Here is a 16428-nt window from a genome sequence, read left to right as displayed (position 1 = left end):
TTGAAGCTGCTGAATATAAATTTCTAAGAGACAAAGATCAGACTTCACATATAAAAACATTCATCCAACAAGTTGCTTCATCAGCAAGTACAGTGCTAACTTTAAATTCTCTGATTTAGACCTCTAAAGATCCCCAATGAAATTGTTGATAAATATTAAAAAGAGAGCGAGACAAAACTGAATCTGCTTATTTACTGAGGTGAATTTTCACAGTTGTCAGTCAAAGTAACCTGATACCTGTTATGAAGATGATTGAAACACTCCTTTGTTACACTTTGTAATCATGCCTGTATCATATTTATTTAGAAAAGTCTTGTCCTACCATATTTAACGCTTTATTGATATCCAGAAAAAGCCTAAAACTTCAGAGAATTCCTTGTTTGTTAAATGTTATTCAAAAAATTTAGAGATATCTGCAGTATGTTTACTCAATTCATTCTAAATATAAACAAAAATATTCATTAGAAATAAAAATTTCAATTAGTTTTCAGAATTTTAGAAAACCTTGAGAGCATAAAGATCAGCATATAATTCTTAGTTAATGTCATAGTTTTTTTTTAAAGAGTGATGAAATTTGTCTAACAAAGATTAATTTTCTGAACTAGTTCTGATGAAATCATATCAGTGCCAGAAAACTGAGCAATTATGCAGGCATCTCCCAAGATTTTGTTTTTTCCGAAAAAGAGCTTTATTAAAATTTATTTAAAAATATTCAATAAATTCAGTCGTTTTAAACGGAGGCAATGAATGTGTTAAAGAAATTTAACGTATTAATAATCACTGCATATTTGTACTACCTGTATTTTGTCAGCGATAATCTGTATTCTGTTAAAAGACATTTTTCTTCCATGATTTTAGTTCTGCCCATTATTTTCATCTTAATTTTTTACTACCTCGCGTAAGTGATCGGGCAAAACTGTATGTCCACTCTTTATCCATTTGATTGTATTTTTAATTTAGTTTTGATATAATCGACTGTTAACAGGGATTTTTTTAGCTTTCAATTGATTAGTAGTGTAAAGACCTTTATTGCCTTCAATAATTTTCATACATTGCTAGAAACGAATACTATTATTGTTTGTAGCGCACAATGAAGACACCACAGAATTGAAAAAGCCAAAGCAGCTATATCATTTTCATTCATTAAGGTATTTTATTCTAGTTTAATAACACAGTATTTTTTCATAATTAATTCTTTTATTTATTTCATTATATTTTTAAAAGTAAAGTAATTTTAATTTGTAGTATTTAATTTTACGAAATTTGCTTTTTTTCTCATGATGTTATGCGAATTCTTCACAGTGAACGGATGCTCTTCAAACGATCTATAACAAACTATAAATTAAACGATTTCTTTGTTTAAACAACTGAGAAAAAAGCAAGTAATTTAAACCTCATGTTTGATTCAATAAGTATTTATTATGGAAAAGGTTATTTCATTATAGAGTGCAATGCTATGAGGAAAGGAATTCAACTGTTGAATAGAATCATAGATTAAGAATAGAATAGGTATTCCACTATTATGGTAGAATATATATTTTCTTCTTGATTTATGACGAAAGCATTATTAGTTAAAGGTTATCTTTAAAATTATTTCAGTGAGCCGAATTCAAATTCTAATCAACGTAATAAAAGTTCAGGTTAGAAGACTGGTAAATAGAATCAGAATTTTTTGCGCAAATACTAAATTAAACACGTTTGTAACCACTTCGCATCCTGCTCTTAACCTGTTGTTTCAAGAATGCTTGCAGATACCTTTAACATGACAAAGATTCATTGCACAGAGTGAACGAATAAAATTTCATTCGTATCAATTAAGAACTATTATTACTTTTGTAGTGAAACAGCAACGTAATGTTGATGGCGTTTGTAAGTACGTTATTAGAGAAGCTGTTTAATGTCACAGTTGTTATTTGTGTGCTTAAGTGATTATATAGTAATGTAACTTTTAACATTTTTGTTATAAGTTTTATTTCTCGCTGGTTAGTTCAAAAATGGCAGAGTTTAATGAAAATCATCCAGAGGAAATCAAGTAAGTGTATTGGATATTGACGTAGTAATTTTTTTTTTATTTACCAAGTGAATAAACTGTTAAGTTTTATTTCAGCCCCTACACGTACAGGATTTTAGTTCTGAATTAAGCCGAAAAGTGTACATGATGTCCGATAGCTGCTATTTGGTTTTAAATCGTCAAAAATGTTCATTTTTTTTAGTATCTGCCTTTTAACAACACTGGCGTGATAAGTTAATCACATTTTTTCATTGGCTCTTCCCCAACCTTAACTTAATTTAGATGAATTTTCGCACATCAGTGTCGTAAAACATGACAAATAATCTCAGTTTTCTGTGAATATAGTTTCCATAGACTTAAAAATAAGTTCTAAGAAAACTACAATGCGAAGGAACTATCTAGGTGTTCTTGTTCAGATTTTTGTTAAATGTGAAAAAATAAAACAAACATGTAACTATAAATACTAAATTATTAATTATATTAGAGCTAACCAAACATTGATGAACAAAAGCCTTGAACAAAAGTTTCAGGATTATTGCAAAGTAATCCAAAATGCAGCATAGTTTATAAATAAATTATATGAAATGTTACAGATAATTAACTCTGTGATGAGTCTCACATTGATAAATCTTTTGTAAGATCATTAGCATCTAGGCGACAGCCTGCATTTTTATGGTTATAGAGAGTTTTTTGGCTTTTTTGCAAAGTATAGCAATTATATGATCACCCACTACTCCAGCTTCGATATCAATTTATTTTTAAAACTGTTCTATAATTTTTAATTTATTTCCATTAACCAGGAAGTTTAAAGGTCTGTTGCAAAGATGTTGTACTTTACTATTAGTTTAATCTTTTATTTCTTTGAAAATAATAATAATAATGTTGCTTCAGCATTTTGTAGCTTGCCAAAGGCCTTTAATGTATTTTCATATGAACTGATTATTAAAATATCGATATCGTATGGTATTAGTAATCATGCATTAAAATCGTTTAATTTACATCTATTTAATTAGCAGCAAGTGTTATATTTTAATAAAATTGTCTTGATACAAACTTTTGGTAATTGTGGCCTGCAGATTCATAAAGGGTTCCTTACTTTTGTTAATGATAATGAATGAATTCTTACAAATGTTTAACTATGGTCAGTTCTCTATGTAAATTACATAACCATAATATTTGATCCCTCAAAATCTCAAAAAATACTTAGAGGTACCTACTAACAAAATACATCTTTCCAAGAGCATACAGATTACATTTCATTTCACTGCAATAATTAAACTAAATACGACATGGTTAGAACGAATCTAATTTATCTTGATATACAAAGAACACATTCCAGCAGTAAACACAACAGAATCAACTTTTGTAAATCATCTTGTTGATATGTAAACGAAGATGTTAACCAATACTTGTAAATTTTAATTACCTTGCATAATTCCATGAACTCAATATCCTAAAAAAAATTGAAATTACAATCTAAATTATCAAAAGCAATTTATTGATGAAGACACACAATACAGATGCTGAATATTATAGTTGACCACATACTAGTCATTTTAAAACAGATGTTATTGAAAAGTGTCGCTTGTGTCATTTATGAGAAAGTGCTTTGTAATAGCTTATGTAAAAAAAACAAGATCTTATGGAATTGTATTTCCACATATTTAGAAAGTGAGATGTTGTTTTTAAAGATGAAGATAACATTTTGTTACAGTAATCATGAATTTTATAAGAAATGTTCCATTTAAAGTGAAAAATTTGATATTTGCCAAAAAATTCAGTGAAATTCCATCAAACACTGTTGAATTTCATTGAATGGCTATATTAAACTGGCTTCTTTGGCTCTTAGTCAAAGATTATTATTTCCTCACCCCCCCCCTTTAATTTGCAAAATGTTCTTTTCAAACATTCCAGGTGATGTGAAATATCATTGTAAAGGATCTTGAAGGGATGTTTACCATCTTATCTACAGCCCTTAAAATATTAATTTAACCCTGTTCTTTATCTTTTAATTAATTGAATAAACATCCCTTATTCATCCTAACAGGGGTATTGAGTTTAGCCCAACAAAAATTGCTTTATTTATCTTTCATAAAATTTGCCATAGCAGTAAAAAAAATTTTTAAATATTACTCTGATTTTTTTTTTCATCTTTTTTTTTAGTATCCCTACTTTCATATTTTTGATTATTGTTATGTTTTAAAGGAACCATACTTCTTTCTTTATATTTCATTGTGAAAAAAATATAAATATATAATTTTATGATTTATGATTTTGTTCTCGTTATGATTTCAGTTACTGTATTGCTTCTGATGACCTCAGAGGTATTTATAGTAAAAAATATCACTTTTATTAATCCTAACGTTAGAAGATGAATTTAAATTTTAGAGAACTAGTTTATGCCAATTCAAAGTGCTGTTTCAACATTTTACATTATTCTCTCACTCAAATTCAGTGACAACTTATTTTTTTGAAAAAAAAATACTATCTGTTTTCATTCAGTGTAGCTTAGATTTACCAAACTTAAGATTTTCATTACTGGTGTTTTTTAATTTCTTGTTTGACTATAGGATAGAGGAAGGGGTTGAGAAATTAAGTGATGGATTGTTGAAGCTCTATGAACCAACTTTTAAAGATTTACAATCTAATTTGAATGAACTAACGTAAGTATAGTTTTTAGGTAAGATATTTTATGTTATCAATTGTTCATTAATAAATTTTTATTAACTTTCCTGGATGTTAATATTATTAACATCTAGAAATTTTATATAGAAAAACTCTTTTGTTGAGTAAAATTATGTGTGTAAATGACTGTTAGGCAAACCTTCACTTGTAGTATTTCAATTCATGCATTGTATATATGCTTACAGATGTATGCATTAATTTAGTACTTGATTACATTTTCCATGTGACTACTTTGCACACTCCACCCATCAGAAAATTAAAATAAATGAACAAATTTGGCATATAAATAACTTTTTTGGACAAATATACAAAATTAGCCTACTTCTAAAATTTAACTGTAAAAATTAAAATCTATTTGATAAAAATTGAAAATTAAAACCTATTATAACATTTAGTATATTATTAGTACAGGTATCAAAAAATATATCTACGTAAGTGATTTATAAAATCTTGTATTCTGTGATGTTTTTGTGATAATTAGGAATGTCTTATTAAAAATGTACATGTTCTGAAAAGGAATAAATTTCTTACAGAAAAAAAATGAAGGCTGTTATTAGTTTTCCATTAAAATACAAACAGGGTTAACTTTTCTTTATCATTTTTCATAATATTTAAATATATGAATGCTGTGATTTTTGTAATTTCCTTATAATTGTTTTATAGCAGGATAAATTCTTGTGAATGGCTACTGGTGTATTTGAAAATCCCCTAAATAATTTAAAAAAAACCCTTATTAATTGCTTTTTTAAATACACTTTCTTATTATTTTCATCCAGTAATGGAAAATCATGTAGTATTTGATTTCTCAAATGAGGAAAAGCTTAAAAAGTTTATTTTCAAGATCGTGTTATGCATATGTTATAATTTTTTAGTATATAATATTAGCTTTGTGCCTGGAAATAGATTTCAGTGAATTATTCATATTATACCATTAAATTTCTTCATTTTTTAAACTATTTTTTGTAAAAACGTTTTTCTTTTAATAAAATGATATCTCAGTTTGTTTCAGCTTACTTTTTATTGACGTACAGTGAACATTTTCATACATAATTTTTATATAAGAATCAAAGTTAATGAAAGACTTTGATTCAGTTCTACTCTAGAGTAATTTTATTACATCATTTAATATTGTTATTTAAAATTCAACCATCCCCAACTGTTAGGATGCGGCTGTCTCTTTATATGTTCCTGTTTACCTAAGACACATTCATGTATTTCCTTCATCCTATTTTTTTGTTTTTTTAATGTGCTGTCTTTTTCACAGTTATTCTTAACATTGTTTATTTGTGTATCTTTATTGAAGATTGTAATCTTTTCAAACTATTTATTACATTTATCAATAAACTAACTTTGAAAATCTTAAGTAAATAAATAATTTTAGTTGGATGTTTTAGATATTGATTTTAATAATTTAGGTTTGCCTATTCTTTTTTTTTTAAATTCTTAATTAGAAAAATGTTTCTACTCGTTAAAGAATTCGCTTTCCTTCCTAATTATAAATAGTTCAAGTATTATGTTTAGTTAAACTTTTGATATGAGCTGTATTCAGTACTGACTTCAAGGGATGGTATTTAAAAAGAATTAATTAAAAAGGTTATTTAAATATGCAGTGATAATAGTCTTATTTAAAAATAGTGAATGAATTGTCAGGTTTTTGGAGCTTAAGTTCTTCATAAAATTTCTGATTGAAATAAAAATAATGGATTGTTATTTTTGCAGCAACAAGCAACTGCAGTTAGTGGATCAAGTTGAAACAGAAAATCTTAGATTAAAACGTATGGAAAACAAGGAATTAAAGGAAATGGTTTGTGTACAATTTTAAATACATCAACTAAGTTATAATAGCTAGATACTAATATTTATTGTTCTGTGGAGTAGTTTTTCTGATATAGTGCATTCTTAAATCGAACACTTGTAATGTTGTTAAGTTTTTGGAAACATTTATTAATTTTTAGATTATGTATGCAAACAATAAATTAAATTTTAGTATTTTCTTAATAAAACCTTACAGCTTAAAGTTTTTGGTGTGTAACTTTACATGAAGTGTTTTTAAAAACCTTTTTTAAACAAAATATAAGCTGTTAATGTACTTGTTTAGAAGCTAAGAATTTGCAAAGATTTTTTAATTTAAAAAATAAAAAGGTTTCAGTTGGTTAAAACATCATTGTCAGGGTCCAATCTATTTACTCCTACTCATTGAAGGATATTCCAAATTTTGTAATGTATAGATTTATTTCTAAAATGAATTATTGGAATAATTATTGAAGAATATGAAAGTTTTAATTTGTTATATCTCTTGGATGAGGAGGTATACAGTATTGATTTTAGGCTAGAATCAAAAAGCAAAAAGAACAGTTTTAGTTGTGAGCATGGTTGTAGATGATTCCCAATCTTTCCACCAGACAGTGACAGTAGCAAAGATGGTGACTCCTGAATAGAAAGCCTTCTGTGTTTTTCAGTTTGCAAAACTGTATCTTCAATTATGATTCAACATGCTTCCCATAGAAAGTTTTTTTGTGATCCTCCAAATAATAATAATAACATTCACTGATGGTGATCATTCAGTCGCCAATGATGTTTCAATCAGTTTGAAGTGACTGCATGTCTGTATGAAGGGAAGAGTACGGGGTGTCTGAAGAAAATGTTGAACATGTTAGGGAAACCTTTTTTCTTAATCCTAAAAAAATCGGTCAGGAATACCCGCTGTAGACTAGCAATGCTGCTGATGCATGTGCGGATGGTTTAAGGAACTGCTTGCATATGCGTCCATATTTTTTACGGATGTTACAGGCTTTGAAGCCTACTAATGACGCCATGTGTGCCGACTTTGCAGTTAAAATGTTGTAGCATGGACCCAATGACAGACTTGTTTATGATGCCCTCCAAGGTCGTATGATCTGACCTCATGTGATTTTATTCCTTTGGGGTTTTAAAGGATCTTGTGTATTTGCTTTTGGTACCAATTGAGGAAGCAACTGTGGCTTCCATTACTCCAACGTGCTGGTTAAATATGGGATGAATTCTTTTATCAGTTGGATGTGTGTGTCACATGACAAAAAGGTGCTCACTTTGAACAATTGTAGGAAAAAATTGTAAGAGTTACCCTTTCATTTTATTTGCGATTCATTACTTTTAGTCCATATTAAGAGCTATTAAATAACTTTAAGCACTGATATTTTTTTTTGTACGTCTGGATGTAAATTACGTATTTATTTATCAATATCAGTTTTATTTACATATCTTTAATAAGTTCTTTTTTATTAAAATTAAATTAATTTTAAAATAGAGTTACAATATTTCATGTAATTTTCTAAAAAATTGATCAGTGACCTCAAAAATCCAATTTATATACCATTTACTTGGTTTTATTGTTTTTTAGTCACTATATGCAGTGCTTACATGCAGTCACAATACTGGAATAGGTAAAGCAAATAAACTAATTAATTTCAACTCTGTATGGGAAATAGTACATTACGTGGACAATTACCACTTATTAAGAGAAACCCTCTTTAAATTTTTAATTATTCTAACTTAAAAACCTTAGCTTTTTAAAAATTTAAGCTCCCATCTACATTTTTGTTTTAGATATATTTTTATTTTATATTTTTTAATAAAGTATATCATTTTCATTTTTGAAAAACAATGATTTTCAACCTGAGAACACATTCCATTGCGTATAGCAAAGTTCCCAACCATAGAACAGAGAAAATATTCTGCTAAAAATATAAATCATGAATTATATTATTAGCATTTATCAGTATGTTTATTACTCATTCACTGTTATTAGGTTAAATAATTTCCTGGTATCTGTTTTTTTTTGTTATTGCAGTTTTTAGTTGTGAAAGATTACTTGGCAAGACTGCATTCAATAAAAAATGATATGATCTCATTAAGTGAGCGTTCTGCAAAGTTAAAGGTAAATATCACAGTTGTAGGAATAAATTGATAACATTTTTTTTTTAACATAAGAAGTAAACATGATTTTTCAATAACTATTAGATATTTTTAACACTAAATTTTTCATATTGAATTGGACTTACATGTTCTTTTTTTTAAGCATGTGTATATGAATACCAAAATACATAACTGATTAGCATATTATGAAGTCAACTGTTAATACAAAATAACAAAATTAAAGTTGAAAAAAAGTTGTACAAAATACAAATCATAGATCTAAGTTATGATATTAATTTCAACATGTAATTGAATGTGACAGCTGTTACCTTACCAGTGATATATAGGCTTTGTATTAACTGCTTATGGTTCTATGTACAAATCTACCTAAGACTATGATTATAATAGTTTCATTAACTTCTGTGTTAATTGATGAGAGAGGTCTTTAGTTTTAAGTTCCTTATATTGAACTGACTAATACTTACAAAGTTGCTTGCAGATAGTCTACGGTATGTGTAGTATTATTTTTCTAGGCTTGTAGTAGTAGTAAACATGTTGGTGTTATTTGTACTGGTAGCCAAGTACTTTCAGAACTAAGAAAACATATAAAAACTAGCAGTTGAATAGTACCATCAGAAATGCAAAATTCCAGGTTTTTTGCTGTAGGTGTTTTAATATAAATATTAAAACATTTTGTTTATTCTAACGCAACATTTTATGTGATTATATAGACATGGCAGAGATTAATGAAGAAATATAAAATGATTTTTTTGTCAAAATAGTGTAGGTTTTTGGACAGTACAGGTAGGTTAGTAATTCAAAAAAGTATATTTTTCTACGTAAAGCTATGTGTTTGGCAAAGTGATTTTTTCCTTTTTATTGTGTTTATTAATCTCCTCTCTTTCTATAAGAGAGGATTCCATATTTTATTTAAAAAGTCCACAAACCAGTTTCGTTATCCAAGTTTTCTAAATTTGAAAACATTTTTCAAAGTACATCTTTAATTATGCTGGAAGGCTTGGAAATACACCTAATAAATGTTTTTACTGACTCGAGTATTTCCCATTTTATATAAAGTATTTTAAATAGCATGAAAAAAAGTATTTTAAGTTGCATGGAGGAAAAAACCTTTTATTTTAATCCATTAGAACTTTTGAGTTAGTTTTGCATTTTTTAGCTAATGAAAAACCCTAGTAATTATGAAATCTGAAGCTTTTAATTAATTAATGTCACATCTTACTAACTAAATGGAGAGTTCAAATTTCATTTTTTGTAATAGAACGTATGAAAAAAATGTAGTTATTTACTTTAAAATGTTGAATTTCTAATGCCCTATGGAAATTGTTTTGATTTCTTGCTGTCTTTGTATCTACGAATAATCTTTCTTGATATATCAGAATTAGCTATTATTCTTTTTATAGATGGCATTTGCAAAAAGTTAAATTTCTAAAAGGATTAGAAAATTCATTAATACCAGTTCAGTGGAGCAGTACTGTTTTCCAAATGTATAGGAAACCTGTGGTAGTCAAATTACAACGATTTTGACAAACAATAAACAGTTGATATTACATCCAAATACCTTTAAAAGAAAAATGCATTAAATATTTATAGTAACCAAATGGTTAACAAGATGTAAATATTACATCACATATTATATGTTTCTGTTGCATATAAACGTGTGTGTGAGAATTGTGTTAAACTATAGTCTTAAATGTATAATTATTGCAGAAACGTGCATTACGGCTGCATCAACAGAAGCAGAATGAAGCTTTGGAAAGAGAACAACTGAGAGAAGCTCAGTTGACCAGAGAGCAAGAATTAATAGCAAAACCTAGTAAAAGTTCAGCCTAAACATAGGGTGTCATGCATGTGAATTTGTGAATGTTTAGCTCAGTTGGTAATTTTTTTACGCCTTATTATATCTGTTATCTAAAAATAGATGTAAGACTTTTGACAATTGCTGTTATTCTAAATGTTTAATAAAATAGAAACTATTAAAAATTATGTTATAAAGAATTTTCGATGTACTATGAATAAAACAGTGAAGTTTAATGGTAAGTCATATAGAAAGAAAGACTGTATTGGCTTGCATGGTTTAGATTAGATTAGAATTTATGAAAAATAGTTTTGTGAGAATTTTTGGATTTTTAGTATTGTATGAGGAGGCCTAGCTTAACTGGTAGGAACTTCAGCTATTAGTTTGGTGTTTTTATAAATCCCAGATAGGAAACAAGTCACTGGATAGATCCATAGAAACAAAAGATGGTTGCCATCACACAGAGCCCCAATAAAGAAGAGGAGCCACCCTGCCAGCCAGTCAAAGGTGCAGACATGATGTTGCAGATTGAACCAGGGTTGTGACTGATCAAGTTCCCGTGTTATTTAACCAAGGAAGAAGGACTAACAGATAAGAAAAGGAAAGAAAGATGATCAACTCAGAGGGGGTTACTGTATTCTGAAATCAGGGTAGTTTTTGTCTTTCTGATCATGATAAAACATGTGTATTAGGCTAATAAAAAAATTTTGGTTCAGTTTTTGTATTTTTTAATATTCAGTTAAAAAAAAAAAGTAAAGATTTCAAATATCAAACCTTCACACTTTGTTGTAATACGGTAACATTGTGTACACAATGAAATCTTTTTAATACTTCATTGTATCATGCTTTAACAGTAATAGTAATTATTTGGTATAATGCTGTCTTGGTGTTTACAAATAATTGAGAGTCGGTGATATTAACATTGTTTCTTTATTTTTTGTAAGGTGATTTGTCCAGCAAAATAATTTCAGTTTTGTTCTTAATTGTGATAATGAATGTTGATCTTTTCAGATGATAACAATGATGATTTTTATGGATCTGATGTAGATGAAAGTAAAACTGGAAGAAATGAAAGTGAATTTGTACGACTTTGTCTCAAATATCACTATTTGTACTTCAACTAGCTACTTTTTTACTTAGAATCATTTTACAAAATATATTTTCTTCTTTTTACTGTTAGATTCTTTATAAAAAAAAAAAATATATATATATCAATATACAGTTAAAAATTTGTTTTGTAAAGTGTAGTATTTTGTATTTTAAAAATACAATTATTCATTAGAAGGACCAGGGATTATGTTTTTACATACAAAACAGTTCTATTTACCTTAGTTATTTCTTAACAATCTGGTATAAATATAATACATATTCTTGTCGTTAGACAAAATAACATTACAGTTTAGTGATGAAAATGGAATGGAAATTATTAGTGTTAAAGATATATGATGGATATTCGGAGGGTTAAGCAACAGCCCTTTAAATCTTATTTAAAGAAATATATTTCTGTAATTCAGGTTTTTTCACTTTTGCCCATGAATATAAAAGAAAATATAATGCACCTTCTTAAATTATTGCGGTGTAAATATATGTTGTATATTAATGTTTATTAGCGAGAAGGAGAAGTCGATTATGAAAGGTTTAAAAATAATATTTAAAGAGTCTTTGGAAGAAACTTCCTCAAGAAACATTCTTTATATTCCAAAACACATTTACTATAGGTAGATGGGTTCCAACTATAAACTGAAACCCAGAAGGTTTAACAGAGAAAATTTAGAATGTATTATGGCATGCATTTAAGTTAACTGTAACATTTTTCCCCTCAAAATTCAATTAATCTTCATAAATATTACTATTCATTATGTAAAAGTACTTTTTTCCATTTTACTACAGTGCACCGTGTTTAATTTTTAGAGCAAAAAAAGTATCAGCTCCTCCATCTCTGAGGCAAAATCAAAATGTAAAATTGACTGGCTCATTAAAATTTGGTTCTTATATTTCAAAACAATTACCAACGGATCAGAACAGGTTAAACTTTATATAAGTAGATTTACAGTGAAGTATTAATGTTTGAAAGAAACTGAATATATGATGTAACATACTCTAAATATTTGAGTTCCTGTTTGCTACATTAAATGGTATTGTAAATTAATGTAATAAAATTAAGTGTATTGTAATACTAGATATAAAAATATGTTCTGTGTTGTGTAAAAATGTGTTAATTGGAAATTCTGGTTACCTGTGTTTTGTTTTTTTTTTAATTCTGTATTATACCTTTATTTTTAATAAGTCATTGTACTTACTTTTATATATTAAATACCTTGAGTTCTTTTATGTAATTATATTGGTCTGTTAACATTTTATTTTATGAATAATGACACGGTATAGAAGATACTAATTCACATCATTAGCATTTGTTCATAGTTCATGGTAAATTTGAGAAAAATCAATACAAAAAATAATATAAAAATAATTAAACATTTCATGAAGTAAGCAATTTTTTTCATTTGGCATATGATTACTGTTTTTAAGCAATAATTTATTTGTATATCGTGAAACATTACATTATACAAAAATATGCATGAAATGGATAATGAAAATTTGTAAAATGTTAACGATTTAATTTTAATATATTTGTGTTTTTGTTTTATGTACAATAAACATTAAAATCATTTAAATATTAATTATACATATGAAATAAAATTCGTAGAAAAATGAACATTTAAAGATCATTTCACTTACCTATTTGAACACAGAAATAGATAATTTAAAAATCTCACATTTTCCTCAATATGTATTTGCTAAAATTATCTGTACTGTAGACTTAATATTCATCATTTGTATCAGTGTAATCAAGTAATTTAAACGAAACATAAGATTGTAATATTTTCTATATAAATTTAAACGATGGATTTAAAATTGTTTTGAAATATTCTCGGCTATTACTTGTCTAAGTTATTGTGAAAGAGTGAAGAAAATTGCGGGAATTGATTCTAAGTTGAATAATTTAACAGTTATATTTAGTATTAGAAAACCAAATTAATGATGCTTAATAAAGTATGATTTTATTAACAAATTCTGTACCAACCTTAAAGTTTGCATTTTTCTAGTTTACTATTTTTCTCTTTAGATATTATGTTGTCAATATCTAGAGAATTGCCAACATATTGTACTAGGTACTAAACTTAATTTTAAAGGACTTTTATTTGTTGTAAAAATGAATGTTTATTTTGAAACAAGGATTACATGTTATTGTAAATATTGTCCATTGTTAGCTATTACTTTTTTCCATCTTTCTGGTAGAAACACATTCCTCAGAAGAATAACAACTCGTCTTTTGAGGCTACCCATGAATTGAGCCATTTTTTTATGTCTTCAAAAGAAGTGAAGTGCGTGCTGGTCTGACAGGTGGTTCTGCATGTTTTGAAACAAGTGGAAATCAAAAGGAGGAGTGTCTGGTGAATAATAAGGGTGGGGGTAGAACATCCTATCTGAGCCGCTCTATCATTTCTTTGACCAGTTTAGTGACATTTGGCCCAGGCCAAATTGGAAATCACTTTGTGTCATTTGTCTTTTGGTATATTCTGGTCATTTCTCTTTTAATTCTCAGTTTAACTGCTCTAGTTGTTGGTAATGGTCCCCAGTAATGGTTTCAGCGGATTTTAGCGGTTGTGATCCCACCAAACGCAGAGCAATACCTTTGAATGATTGATATTCATGTTGATGGTTGGCCAGGCATGAACCATGACTTTTTGTGCTGGGGATTATCATAATTATCCATTTTTCATCGCCTGATGATATGTTGTAAAAAATGTTCCCTTCTTTGGCATTGAAGCAGCAACTCGCATGTGAAAAATACCTTTTGACATGATTTGGCTTTAGTTTGTATAGTATCCAATTTCCTCGCTTTTGAAACAGTCCCTTCAACTTTAAATGTCTAGATTTTGGTCACATTTTAATTCTTCTGAAATTCTTTAGCATTTGAAATTGATCTTTGTCAAAAAAATACCTTCAATTCTTAGTCTTCAAAATTTTTGGTTGGCCAGGTCTTGTCTTCTAAATTTTGGCCAAGTCCTTATCTTGTCCCAATTGGCCAGGTCCTTGTCTTCCAAATCAAAATCTCCACCTCTGAATCATCTAAACCAGTACTCACAAGTTGAAATCAGTGGAGCATAATAGCCGTAACCTTCAGACAACAAATTAAAACTTTCAGTTACCGATTTCTTCAAATGGAAACAAAAAAGTAACGCTTACCACAATTTGTGTTTCATTGGCACAGAACTCAATATACTCAATGCACCAAAAAAATATGTTGCTCACACTTTGATCAAATGACACATACTGATTCTTCAAGCCTAAAGACAGGGCTTTTATATGCAGTTGGCTTTAATATGAACCGAAACTAACAGGTGCTAATTACGCACCTCTTATAAATCCTTTAAAATTAAGTTTAATATTTTATATATACTACAGATAATTTTTAAATAAAGCATTTGTTAAAGATAAAATTTAGTAGAATTTGGCTATAAAAGTATAGTTATTTAAAAAAAATAGATGGGTGATGATCAATTTATTTCTATTATAATCTATAATTTACTATAACTCTTAACAGCATTATTATGGTACATAGACAGTTACATTGAAATTATGAACAGCAGGAAGGGTAAAGAGTAGAGAACAAAAAGTATTCTTTTAAAATTTTGTCCATTTGTTTGAAAAAATATAGTTACTTCACAATAGACTAGGAAGAATGTGTACAGTGAAACTGCTGTACAGGTAATCATAAGGTTTGTACTAAGTTCCACACTTACAAAAAGCAAACTAGTAACAATGTCTGGTTGATGTTACTTCACATGAAACAATTTTTGCACTGTTTTTTAACACACATTTGTAGTGGACTGTAAATAAATGAGTTCTTATTATGCTCTTATTGTTGTGCTGGTCCCACATACGTTTTAACACATAGAATGTAAATAGTAAACAAATAAGAGCCCTTCACAATCTCATCCATGCTCCCGACCTTGAAGAGGCTGCTTCAAAACACCACACAAATTTACACAAATAATAATAAACACACGTAAATAATAACGACATTAACAAGTTAATGTCTAATGCGTTCTTAGAGGGAAACTGGCAATAGACATAATTTGTTGATTGGTCTCTTCAACACACCATTAGAAGTTTTAACAGTGACAACTCGAACCTTGTTATCTTCTAATGGGCGAAGTTCTACAATACGGGCCATTCTCCATTGTAAAGGTGGAAGAGAATCTTCCTTCATAATGACCATGTCACCAATGCTTAAATTAGGTGAAGAAGTGGTCCACTTCTTTCTCTGCTGTAGTCCATTCAAATAGTTTTGCGACCACCATGACCAGAATTGCAACAACTGTTGGATGTGCTGCCAATGAGATAGCTTGTTTGCTGGAAGATCAGATATGAAAGGTTCAGGAATAGTTGTGAGTATATCACCGATTAAGAGGTGAGGAGTTAAAGGTGAAAGATCGGTTGAGTTATCTGACAAAGGAACTAATGGGCGTGAATTTATGCCTCTACCAGTGATAATAATGTTACAAACTGAACGTAAGTTAAAACTAATGTCATGATACATTTTAGGTGTGTTTTGACAAGTTTGACTGACGACTCCCATAAACCTTCAAAATGTGGAGCCTTGGGTGGTATGAAATGCCATGTTATCCCTTCTTGGGTAGAAAGGTTAAGATAGAACTCTTGAATTCCTCGTTCTGTAACTCAGCTAATTCTAGCAGTTCTCGCTGAGCACCAACAAAATTAGTACTGTTATCCGTGTAAATATATTTGGGTCTCCCCTGTCTTGAGATAAATCTTCAAAGTGCTGCCAAGAAAGACTCTGTAGTAAGATCTTCTAGTTATAAATGTAAAGTCTTTGTACTAAAGCAAATGAAAAGTGCAATATAACATTTTAATGGTATAGCTCCTCTTTGTTTAGTTAATTTAACGTGAAATGGACCACAACAGTCTACACCTATGGTATAGAAAGGATGAG

At 28.5% G+C, this 16428-nt stretch overlaps 1 protein-coding gene across 3 annotated transcripts; it reads left to right on the top strand.

The window, feature by feature from the left end:
• Nucleotides 1–1830: 1830 nt before the first annotated feature.
• Pldn (biogenesis of lysosomal organelles complex 1 subunit pallidin) lies at nucleotides 1831–11637 on the top strand. 3 transcript variants are annotated; one of them, XM_075363349.1, is made up of 6 exons: nucleotides 1831–2032; nucleotides 4582–4674; nucleotides 6416–6500; nucleotides 8526–8612; nucleotides 10319–10487; nucleotides 11418–11637. In XM_075363349.1, the coding sequence occupies exons 1-5, from the start codon at nucleotides 1995–1997 to the stop codon at nucleotides 10439–10441; spliced, it is 426 nt and encodes a 141-aa protein (XP_075219464.1). In that variant the 5' UTR covers nucleotides 1831–1994; the 3' UTR covers nucleotides 10442–10487; nucleotides 11418–11637. The 3 variants fall into 3 exon arrangements, with proteins under 3 accessions (XP_075219464.1, XP_075219465.1, XP_075219463.1); XM_075363350.1 differs by lacking the exon at nucleotides 10319–10487; XM_075363348.1 differs by having other exon boundaries at nucleotides 10319–11637.
• The last annotated feature ends 4791 nt before the right edge of the window (nucleotides 11638–16428 follow it).

The sequence above is a fragment of the Lycorma delicatula genome, chromosome 4, assembly GCF_047948215.1.
Source record: "Lycorma delicatula isolate Av1 chromosome 4, ASM4794821v1, whole genome shotgun sequence".
Lineage (NCBI taxonomy): Eukaryota > Metazoa > Arthropoda > Insecta > Hemiptera > Fulgoridae > Lycorma > Lycorma delicatula.
This window is presented reverse-complemented; position numbering and strand designations above follow the sequence as displayed.